The sequence below is a fragment of the Micropterus dolomieu genome, linkage group LG22 (assembly GCF_021292245.1).
Source record: "Micropterus dolomieu isolate WLL.071019.BEF.003 ecotype Adirondacks linkage group LG22, ASM2129224v1, whole genome shotgun sequence".
Taxonomy (NCBI): Eukaryota; Metazoa; Chordata; class Actinopteri; order Centrarchiformes; family Centrarchidae; genus Micropterus; species Micropterus dolomieu.
The window spans coordinates 24,037,385-24,048,857 of NC_060171.1; the positions used below are offsets into that span (position 1 = coordinate 24,037,385).

The 11,473-nt window shown below is 41.6% G+C and overlaps 1 protein-coding gene across 3 annotated transcripts in view; it reads right to left on the reverse strand.

Annotated features, from left to right (window-relative positions):
- osbpl5 (oxysterol binding protein-like 5) overlaps positions 1 to 11,473 on the reverse strand; it is a 50,007-nt gene that overhangs the window by 13,521 nt on the left and 25,013 nt on the right. For all 3 annotated transcript variants that reach the window (XM_046037655.1, XM_046037657.1, XM_046037656.1), the window contains exons 3-5: positions 1,899 to 2,054; positions 1,566 to 1,639; positions 153 to 233 (exon numbers count right to left, since the gene is read on the reverse strand). In XM_046037655.1, the coding sequence (XP_045893611.1) occupies positions 153 to 233; positions 1,566 to 1,639; positions 1,899 to 2,034 (291 nt within the window). In that variant the 5' untranslated portion in view covers positions 2,035 to 2,054. The remainder of the gene's footprint in view (positions 1 to 152; positions 234 to 1,565; positions 1,640 to 1,898; positions 2,055 to 11,473) is intronic.

Consider the following 11,473-nt stretch of genomic DNA (forward strand, 5'->3'; position numbering starts at 1 on the left):
CAGATGGCTTGTATAAATTGAACTCACTGAGCTTAGATTGACAGAGATACCGAAGAGCTAAATTATATGGACTTCAATGCAATCCAAATGAAAAATAATGCTCAATATTTTGCATGACTGTCCTGTTCCTCATGCAAGGAAGTGATGTGTACCTTGAGAGACTCCTTCCGGGCCAGCTTCTCTGTGGGAGAGGGGCAGTCCTTCTCAACACCATTAAACATCCTGGACTCAGACTGGAGGGAGGAAGGGAGGAGACAAGACAGTTAGTGAAAATGAAGAGGAGGGAGAAGAGAGATTCAAACTAATGACTGACACTAAACTAGTACAGCTTCTGTTTTGTATATGAAATTGGCTTGTAAAAATTGAAAAAAAGTACAGAAACATAGTTCAGTCTCATCAAATCTAGACTAAATGATTAACAATCAGAACATTAAATAAGTTATTTATTTTATTGTTTATTTTAGAAAATAATGCTGCAGCCTTATTAAACAAACAATACAAAGTCAGCCATTGCGATGAACCACCGCCATAAGAGTTAACTAACTTGACTCGCTTGCATTATGTTGTTTAATTGTTCCCTTTTCCACGTGGCACATCTGACATGCCACGAGTGTGTATGAAGCAGGAGGGTGGCCCTTTGGATCAGCAAGGCAACTTAGCTGACTGCCTGACTTCCTCAGTTAGACAGCAAAAGGGCATTGACCGATGGTCATAGTGAGTAGAGATTTAGAATCTCAGTGGTAAATTATGCTGTGATTTCACTGTGATATGTAATTACATAACCACTTGTTTGGTATGCACTAAACCAATATGACTCACAATATCATTTGGTGAGCCTACACAGGCGCTTATCTGTTTGTGTTAAAAGAAACCATTCTTAAAGCGCGGGACACTATTACAAGCCTGAATAAAGGAAAACATGCAAGGGGAAGGCTGTGCTCAGTCTCCTATTGTCCCATAAGGGCTTTCAGGGGGGGAAGAAAGGGCAAAAGGCCAGAGATGCAGCTGTGCCTGTGAATTATTCCACATGTAAATGGAAAATTTTGCGAGACAGGTTGACAAGAGGAGACAAGACAAGATGAGATTAACCAGTTGCCATTGGAAACATTTACTGACCACTCTTAATTAGTATTACTAAAGAATGGAGACAGATTGTTTGGACTAATACAACATAAGCAGGATAGGCAGCACCAGGACCATAGAGGTCATGGTTGCCAAATAAATGGCTTGTGCTGAAGACACAGTTCCCACCATGGCCCGTAGCTTTTATACGACTTTACTACACTGGTGCAGTGTCATGACTTAAAATGCTATTCATTCCTGGTTTGTTAAAAAGTGATATGTCTGTTTTACATTTCAAATGCACTGATATTCCTTGACTTCTACTAAAAACAAGACTTCAAAAATTATAGTTGTGTCTACTTAAAATTTAGTAGATGTCTCAGGTTGCTAATATTGGAAGGAATCAGGAGAAAAGAAATTTTCATAGAACACAAAAGGCTCACCTAATGAGTCAGATAGAGTGAGCTGTTGAGGAGCTGCCCAATCAGGAACTGTGTTCTTACCTTGCTGCCTGGTGATTGGGCAGGACTAAGTTCATTACTCAGCATGGAGAGACCGTTCCTGTCTGTCTCATTGCCTGGTGGGAACCCACAACACACAGTCACATACAAATGAACTGAGTGAAAAAAAACTTGCAGACAGACAATTAAAAGCATGGCAGCCCCAAAAGCTGCTGATAAGCAGCAGCTAGGGTTTGTTGATTTGTATGGAATAAGTACAGTGCAACACAGTACACCATCATTTCACAGACACTGGAATCCACTAGGACATGTCGCTGAAATATACTTTGTCAGATTGAGATTTCATTTGTCAGCTTTGACGTCTTGGCATTTTACCTGGGCTGAAGCTGTAGAGGTCGTTGTCTCCTCCGTAAGACAGGTTCCGGGTGAGGGTGTGGGGGTCAATTTTGGGTGGGGAGGTGGCATTGGGGCACAGAGAAAACCTCCGATGGAACAAATTCTCCTCCTTCATCCTGACAACCTGCTCGTCCTCTGGGGGGGGGGGGGAGAAAAGAGGGAAGGAAAGATTTAGAAATGGAGGGGGAAACAGAGGAATGACAAAAAGATTTAAGCTTTTTGCATGTATTCAGCTAACATTAGGTTTGAATAGTTCAGGTGATTCATCCTGTCTTTGTAGCTCTTCTTCTTTTGAATATGATCTTACTTGTTGCCTCTCCCAGCGTCACCGACTCTGAGCTCCTAAAGTCCATCCTCACTCCGTCCCTTTGTGTATATCATTCTGTCTGTCCGACTCCCGTACCCTTTCTCTCCTCTCTGACACTAACAAAGACCTACTGTTCCAGGACATGTCAGCCTGTCCTCATAATAGCACTGTGTGTGGCAGTGACAAGCACATTATCAGTGTATGTGACAGACAGCGTCTCCAACCAAGTTCAGCCACTCTGCCCACAGAGAGCCACTGTCCAAGAAGACCTCCTTCGCCATTACTCCTCCATCCACCCCTGCCTGCCTGCATCAACAGCTTTAGTGCACAAATTGCTTCACCTCCCCAAAAGAACTGTGCTCAGTCATTCCTTTAATATCCAGAAGAATCTACTAATGAGAAGCACACAAAAGGTGACAAATGCAGCTACTGCGGATGTGTGCAGGATCAAGCTGTGGCGCTGCAGCTTCATGTAGTTATTGTGCTGTTGTTCATTTACAGCAGTGAGTGGATTAGTCATATTTTCAGGCCACCATGCCCACATAAAGGAGACGAAAACAAGCACACATACCAGAAACTGCACAGGCATATGCATGCTTGTACGCGAATCCAGAGACAGAACTGTGTCAAGACTTCTGTCTCCTGTGTATCTGTGGGCTGGTAATGACAGACGTGTTTTTCTCCTTTGATACCTGGAGACACAGTGACGTAGCACTTCACCTTGCTTTGCCTGTCCTCTCCTCTCTCTTATGCACAGTTCTCTCCTCTACTGAGCTCTGTAACAATCAACATGTTGCAAACTAATTATAGCATCTTATTAATTGCAAAGGCTGATCATTATGCTTGTTCAAGCGGGTGGTGAGCTGATCAGAGCAAATCAGAGCCGACGGTAAAACGCTAAGGTTAACGGAGCTTAGCTGGTACCACCTGCGTCTGTCAGATTGGCCACACTGTGCATTGCACAGATCAATGTAATCCCATTCATTTTCTTACAGTGCACAAACACGTACAGCAGACAAGACCCTCTGACTCCCTGCCTCCAGAGCTGTCTCGCCTACAAGTCAATTACAACATCCAGGAACATTTTATGTGTGTTACATAAAATTCATTCATAGAACATTTTCACAGACTGATTCATCTTTTGACTCTCCCACATTATTCAACTGTGATTACAATGAGGCAAGTGCAATATGTCAAAGCGTACATACTGGTAAGTGCAGAAAGAAAACTTGTGGGTTTAAAATGGCTTTAACTGGAAATTGGAAAACCACATGTAATGCTGGAGGAGTCTTGGTGCTTAACAAATTGTACCCTCCCTCATCAATTACATACATATAGTATGTACATATCAAAAATATACAAGCACACTCATATCCGTATACTCGTCACACCACTCCCTGCTTCCCTCCGTTTTCTACCCTGCCTCTGTGACTCATTCTCTCAACCTCCTGACTCTCTTCTCATTTCTGATATTGCAATCTTCTCTGTACATTTCTGCCTACTGCCCTCTGCTCCTTTGTTCTTTCAAAAAGGCAGATATAACCAGCCAAGATAGCGTATAGGTAAATGTATTCTTCCAGAAAAGGAGCCTTATTTGTCCTTGTGGGGCAGGTCTATAAATAGCATTCCATTGCTGCAGTGCATGAATAGTACAGTGCGGTGCAGGCTGCATGGGAACGAGCATGAAGCTTTAGCATTACACAGTAAACACACAATGGGCTGCCAAACTGTACCGAGACAGTCACACACACACACAGATAATTAATACTGCTTACAATACAGGCCCTAAGGCCGGTCAAGATTTGGGCAGACATGCAGACTGACAGGACAAACCAATCACTCAATCAGGACGGGAATTGTTTGGAGAAAACCTGTGTGTGTGAGCATATTATGTATTCTAGACTGAGCATGGGTGTGGAATCCACGCACGCTTAATGTGTGTGTTGGGGTGGGGGGTGGGAACTGTCAGTTGCGCATATAGTGTTTGTTGAATGACGTAAGTGTAAAAAATGATTGTGTGGATGTGCATACGTGACCGTGTGTGCGTGTGCCTGCCTTGTTGCTGCAGACTGAAAGGATGATTACACATGCACATGATGTAGCGCCAAAGGAGACAGAAAATGCCCCTCTCCAACTAGCCAATCCAAGCAACAGTGGCGGAAAAGCCACATTTAGTGCGCATTACCACAAACACACATACATGAACGCACAGATCACACGCACACACCAGCAGTTACTCTGTGAGTAGCAGTCTTATTACATCAGAGCAGGTGGTCTACGTCATTAATTCAAACGATAACCAATACCATTTGCTTTATTGCAGTACTTATATGCATTATTCAAAGGAGTATATTTAAAAGTACATGAAAAATATACTGAGGTGTTTCCGTGTCCAAATATAAATCAAAACATTTGGCTCCCGTATCTTCTGAGGTTAAGGAGTTCAGTGTTGGCCTTTACAGAAGTAAGAGAAGACGTGAAGAGGTGTGTGCAACAGAGAAGTTGCCACTGTGAGGGGGAAACATAACAGGACATCAACAGCAAAAGGAGATATATATATATATATATATATATATGTGCTGGCTGGAGAAACACTGAAAAAGTTCTAGTCTCAGCGAATGAAAAGATTTGTCAGTCCACACTGGTTTATATACTGACAATGGAGAAATAGTGAGCGGAACATATCCAACGAGTGTCCAAAGAGGAATTCAAGGACCATTTTGCTTGCTCTAAGCAGTCACTCTACCCTTTGACTGACCCTCTATTAATACTGACACACAACATGCAATCGTGCTAAAGTTTGCCAGGCTAGGCTAACATTAACTTCATCTACCACAGTCATGCTACACATGTGCTAGGCCTAATATTTACCCAGTGAAAGGAAAAGATAACTGTAAGGTAGCAGTGCCAGGCCAATCAATAACATATTCCTGTGTCACACATTCAACTTCAAGTATGAAAAGAAAGACAGAGACAACAACAACAAAGGAGGCTGACCCCCAGTTACCTTGTCGAAGTGAAAGCACTTGTCACTTGTTGTTTTTAGTAATAATTACACCATCTGGGAGAAGGAGGGAGGGGTCATGAAGGGACAATGTTGACATGTTCTAACCTGTTTCTGGTTAATAAGCTTGACTGATCTGACTAGCATGAATCTCAGGGACACACAAGGCTGGGCTGCAGATGTAGAGACTGATAGTAACCCTGGCTGTACCAGGAAAAATGTCATAGCTTGCATTATCCACAGATCCAGGTCAACCCACAACCTGAATTCTGCTCAAAAACACTGTATGATTATCTGGCTAAGAGACGGTTTACTCAATTGACTAAGCACACAGAGACACATACAAAGCACATCGGGGAGCAGCGGGGAACATGGCATCATGCTGGGTTTTGGCAGTTCGCGCTAAAATCCTTTCTACACTAACACATCTAAATTTTGTAACACATCTTTTGCTGTCCATTTTGGGCTTCTGGCCATTTTGTCATAATTTTTCACACCCCAAAACTGTACTTTTTGAAAACAATCCCAGTGGACAAATCTGGGAGTGCCGGCTTCACTGTGTGGAAATGAAATGAAGGAGAAAATTAAGCTTTTCCCAAAACCTTGGCATATGCCTTCGCAGACAAACAGCAGTCTGTACCAACAATGTTTAGATAATGTTTAACTTTGTGTCACCTTTAACTCTCTCTGTCATTGCTAGTTTCCAATGCATGATTTCACAAACGTAAAAGTAGATCAGCAGTATGGCTGCATGATTTGGAGAACAAGTCATATTGCAATTATTGTGGACAATATTGTGAGATGCAATTCGATTATAATGGAACAAATGGTACTATGAGTCTGCTTGCTTGATTATCAAGGAAAATGCAAAAAATTAGGACTGACCCCCAATAGTCGAAGATTTGTTGCTTCGATGGGCGGAGCCTGAAAATATACATTTCAATGTTTAATGCTGTAAATAAACATGTAAAAAGTCAATAAATGTTTTTAAAGTGCGTAAATAAATCCAAAATTGTAACCCTAACCCTGGGTCGTCATGTGCGCATGTGTAGGTGTGTAGTATGTAGTTGCAGAAGAGGAACCCTTGCTGAAGAGACCGAGCCCCTGCTTCAGTGGTGTTGTGGCGAGTTGTCCGCACCTTGCGAGACTTTTGGATAATTTATCACTGTTGATGAACCACACAGAGAATATTATATCGTTTTAAAATAGCCGGCTACTTGAAATAGACCTGCGAGGAACCGCGACGTGCATGCACAAGACCGGTGAATGACAGGCGAAAGAATAAGAGAGAGAGAGAGAAAAGGGTCTTCAAAAAGCCTGCTGGAAAAAAAGCTGGAAATTTACAGTGTAAGTTGAATGAATAGAGACTGCAGTTCTGCAGCTTCTCAAGATTAAAGTGGAGCTACCACTGCTACAAAAACACACAAATCTACTATTAGTTGACTATAGGCAGGACTTGACGATTCTGATTCGACTATGTAAATCCTTAATCAGGGACAGCCCTAAACAAATTTTTGACATTTTGAAATGTGTATTTCTCAACTTGAACAAAGTTAAACAATATTTATAACAATAACTAGTAAAACAGATGTAAAACAACAAGGGAAGTGTGTTGCTCTATGGAGGAGGCGGCTAGAAGCAGCAAATATTGGCACACTGGCACCGGCTCAATGTAAATCTGTCTAATGCAGAGTCTCTATCCACAACCTGGAGGAGGAACTGTACATGAGTGTATTAAATAAAGAGTATAATGTTTAATTAATAGTATACTGCTAGTATACCAATAATATATTAAATACTACATTCATTACAATTTCATATAATAGGATACTTTCTTACCACTAGTTGAATGTTTTATCCAGTTACAACTGTATCATTTCTGTGGGTTGTTTTTATTCATTAAATCCTTGTGCCGGAAAAAGGCTCTACATTGGACCCTCATTTGTTAATACTACGTACCAACTTGTCAATAATCATATTTTGTTCTACATTGTAAAGTTTGCTGTAGCACCCCAAACTTTTTTTTTTATTTCCCGCCCCATCCAGGCTGTGATTGGTCGGTTGATGAAAAGTGACAAGCACATCGGCCCTGTGAAAATGTTGAACAACAAAGGGCACCAATACATCTAACGTTAAATGGCCAGCAAGCCAAACTCAAACCTTCCTTACCTCCCAGTTTTCTTCTGTCTTACTGCTTCTGCTGCTGTCGACATCTCTCTGTCTCTATCACAGAGCACCGGCATTTCTCTCGGTCCCCCTGGTGAGGAGTCTGACTGTGTTTTAAACAATTAGCTGCGGGGCAGGGAGGGGAGGCGGGTTACGGTAGGTTGTTGTCTTAAAAGTTACTTAATAATTCAACAAGTTCTGCCCAACTGATGCACTTTGTTACATTTTAATATGGGTGAACATTTTCACATCGGGATTTTAAGTTTATTAAAAAAATATTAGACGGCATCTAATTAAACTGAAACTGCACATGGTTTGTCTCTGCCATGATGCACATGTTAGGTACAAATATATAAGGTCCAAGAGGAAAAGACTTTATTACCATTTCAACATAGCCGATGGGAATTAAGTTTGGTGAGCTCACACCAAACAAAACAAAAACAATAAGACACAACACCTCATATTCCGACCTTAGGACATAAGAGTGAAAAAATATACCTAATCAATATAAGAAAAACACCCTTAACACCTACCCCATATTTTTACCTAACTTATGACAATTGTTTGGAAAAGCTTTAAATGATTTTATTTAAAAGAAGGAAAAAAGAAAGGGTTATAGAAGTATACTATTCTTGATTCAAGAACAATACTGACCATCAGAATCTCAATTCTCCAGGAGACTCCATTGTGTGTGAACACACTGCAATATGTGCTCGGCTTGTGTGTGAGAGCCTTGCAATACTGAGAGCCAGCATAAAGCCAGCTGTTGCTAATATGATGGCACAGATTAAGTCCAGATCCTCACTCCATCCCTTCCATAACTCCATCTGTCCTCTCTTCAGCACCCCCAACCCTGTTAACCCCCCATCTCCAGTGACAGGACTAATGGACGGCCATACGACCTAGATATACACAAACAGGTTGCCGCCAAGTACGGTATATGCATTAACAGCGCAAACCGCAACATATTGCAGCAGATGGGCCACTTTTTTCTTTTTGTTTTATAAATGGTGCACTGGGCAGGGAGGCGACGTGCGCACACACACAAACAAGATGTGCAGACATTTGTTCTTCCATTTGCTCGTGTGCTGTGCATTTCATCCACTGCCACCTATAATACTGCTACAGGATTGCTTACAGACACAGACATCGTTTTTTATCGTAACTACATCCACCTGTTCAATTGCTTTTATTATTCCTGCAAAAGAAACATGTCATTTTTCTATCAATCTACTGTCGCATCCTGTAAAATATTAAACTACTGCTAAGGAACGCAATAAAAAAAATGAAGAAGCAGCAGATGGTAATTGTGTTTTTTCCAAACGCAGTTATTATCATCAACAAAAATGAGAAGGAAATTAAATCTATCGTTGCAAAAACACTATCACTAAATAAAACAAGAAAACTAAAACAAGTCGACCCCGTTGTATCCCATTCTATGCAAGGCTTTTTAGCATCATGCATAGTTCAAAAGAATTCATTATTCAGGTCAAGACATCTAGCCCCCCTGTAACACGTATGTTCATTCACCTGAATAAAAGTGAATAAAATGTTAATAACACTGGCCTAGTTTAATCCCAGGAAATGGGAGAAGTAGCCTTGAGGTGCCCACACATCAGTGGTAAAACTGCTCTTCACTGGCTGTGCCAATGTTTTCCTATGGGAAGACTGGTGGCGCCCAAACATGACAGAGCGCTACCTGTGACGGGGCGGACCGCTCAAAATAAGAAGAAAAACTAATAGCCTACTGTGTGTTTCAGAGTTCCCCAAACTGTAACATTAAAAACCAACCACAATCTTGCCAGGAAAAGTAATGTCAGCAGTCAGATGGCTCTACCATGTTTGTGAATAGGCATATAGTTTACAAACGTAGCTAAATCCAGTGCTGAAGTTGGCCCACTTTTAGATGACGTATACGTGGGCTGCCTTTTGCCTCTGCACTATGCTCAAATTGCAAATTTCTTATCATCTAAAGGCAGCTTAAGAAATATACTGACTACTGTACATAGATATTTCTAACATTCAAACCATCTAAAAATCTCGAACTAAATGAAAACAAAATGTGTCTAAGAGGACATGAGGAAGGCAGAACTAGGTCCAGTGCTACTGTTTAAAAAAAGGAGACACAGGAGGCTAATTTTGTGACACTCTGTGAGAGGATGTGTGGTTTAGTTGTTCTATTCTGAGTCTTGCGGGGGTTGCAGTATATTTTAAGGAATTCACATTGAGAAAATGCCTTCCAGCCAGACTTCCCATTTGATCTTACTTAAAATATGAAACTCTCTTTGTTGTGTGGCGACTGCGGTGGTCCATAGCCATGGCAGACCTTCACTACTCCTTTGCAACCACAATCCCCACCCTGTTCTACCCAACATGCCCCTCCCTAATGCTGCAGTAATGTCAACAATCTACTGGCTACCTTCAAAGTCTTGCTAATGTGAAAGAGCATTTCAGCTTGCACCTAGACCAGGAAAGTTGTCAGAGAACTTGTTGCCCAGCTGTGACTTGAACGCTGAGGGGAAGGAGAGGGGCTAAGGTCAGTTGGGCAGAGTGACTGTGCTACAGGTTAGACTGGCAGGAGACACAACCTCTCTTCATAGACACAGCTGGTTTCTGAGAACAGACGCTACTGTCAGGGAGAAGGGAGAGAGCAAGGTAAACATATCCTGAAAGTGAGACCTAGAATTCCCTACAAGGGGGTTGGGAAACTAGCTCAGATTCTGGTTCAAGCTGAGGGTGACAAGTAGGGGTGCAAGGATGAAGCAGTATATATCTGAAAACAGAGCCACAGATAGGAGTACATCAAAACACCTCTCACTCACTCACTCTCTGTGTGTGTGTGTGTGTGTGTGTTTGAAACTTCCCCAATCACTTGATGAAACAGTCATGTTCCCCTTTCTTAATAAATCTAAAACCTCTACCAATCCATGGATCCACACACTGGAACCATGTTTGACCTGGCAGACAGACCATGCCAGCTGGCTGCCTATATGGATGGATCCAGGCCAGGGGATGGCTATGTGTGAGAACCAGCCTTAGGCAGGCCTGGCTAGGCTAAGGATGTTCTTTATTTAAAATTGCAGTGAATAGTGAAGAAAAAGTAATAAAAAACATTATAAAAGCATCTTAAAACCTTCCAAAATGTATTTTAAACCTCCTTTAAAGACCATGTGAGTGTTTTGGCTCCTCAAGTTAATATTTTTCTGCTCCATTTAGATTTCCTATGAACAGTGAAGTATGAATTTATTCATTTACACATATTTTAGTGTTCTGTGGCACATGATGCTAGTAAATATTGGTTTATGCTGTTTAAATCATACACATTCAAAAAGTTAAACTTGTATAATGTATACATTCATTCCACACAGACTGTTCATTCCTTTTAATTGTGATGATTATAACTGACAACTAATGAAAACCCCAAAATCAGTATCTCCTAAATTTGAATATTGTGAAAAGGTTCAATATTAGAGACACCAGGTGCCACACTCTAATCAGCTAATTAACTCTAAACACCTGCAAAGGCCTTTAAATGGTCTCTCAGTCTACTTCTGTAGGCTACACAATCATGGGGAAGACTGCTGACTTGACAGCTGTCCAAAAGACGACCATTGACACCTTGCACAAGGAGGGAAAGACACAAAAGGTCATTGCTAAAGAGGCTGGCTGAGGCGAAGGGAAGGAAAAGATGTGGTAGAAAAAAAGTGTACAAGCAATAGGGATAACTGCACCCTGGAGAGGATTGTGAAACAAAACCCATTCAAAAATGTGGGGGAGATTCACAAAGAGTGGACTGCAGCTGGAGTCAGTGCTTCAAGAACCACCACGCACAAACGTATGCAAGACATGGGTTTCAGCTGTCGCATTCCTTGTGTCAAGCCACTCTTGAACAAGACACAGCGTCAGAAGCGTCTCGCCTGGGCTAAAGACAAAAAGAACTGGACTGCTGCTGAGTGGTCCAAAGTTATGTTCTCTGATGAAAGTAAATTTTGCATTTCCTTTGGAAATCAAGGTCCCAAAGTCTGGAGGAAGAGAGGAGAGGCACAGAATCCACGTTGCTTGAAGTCCAGTGTAAAG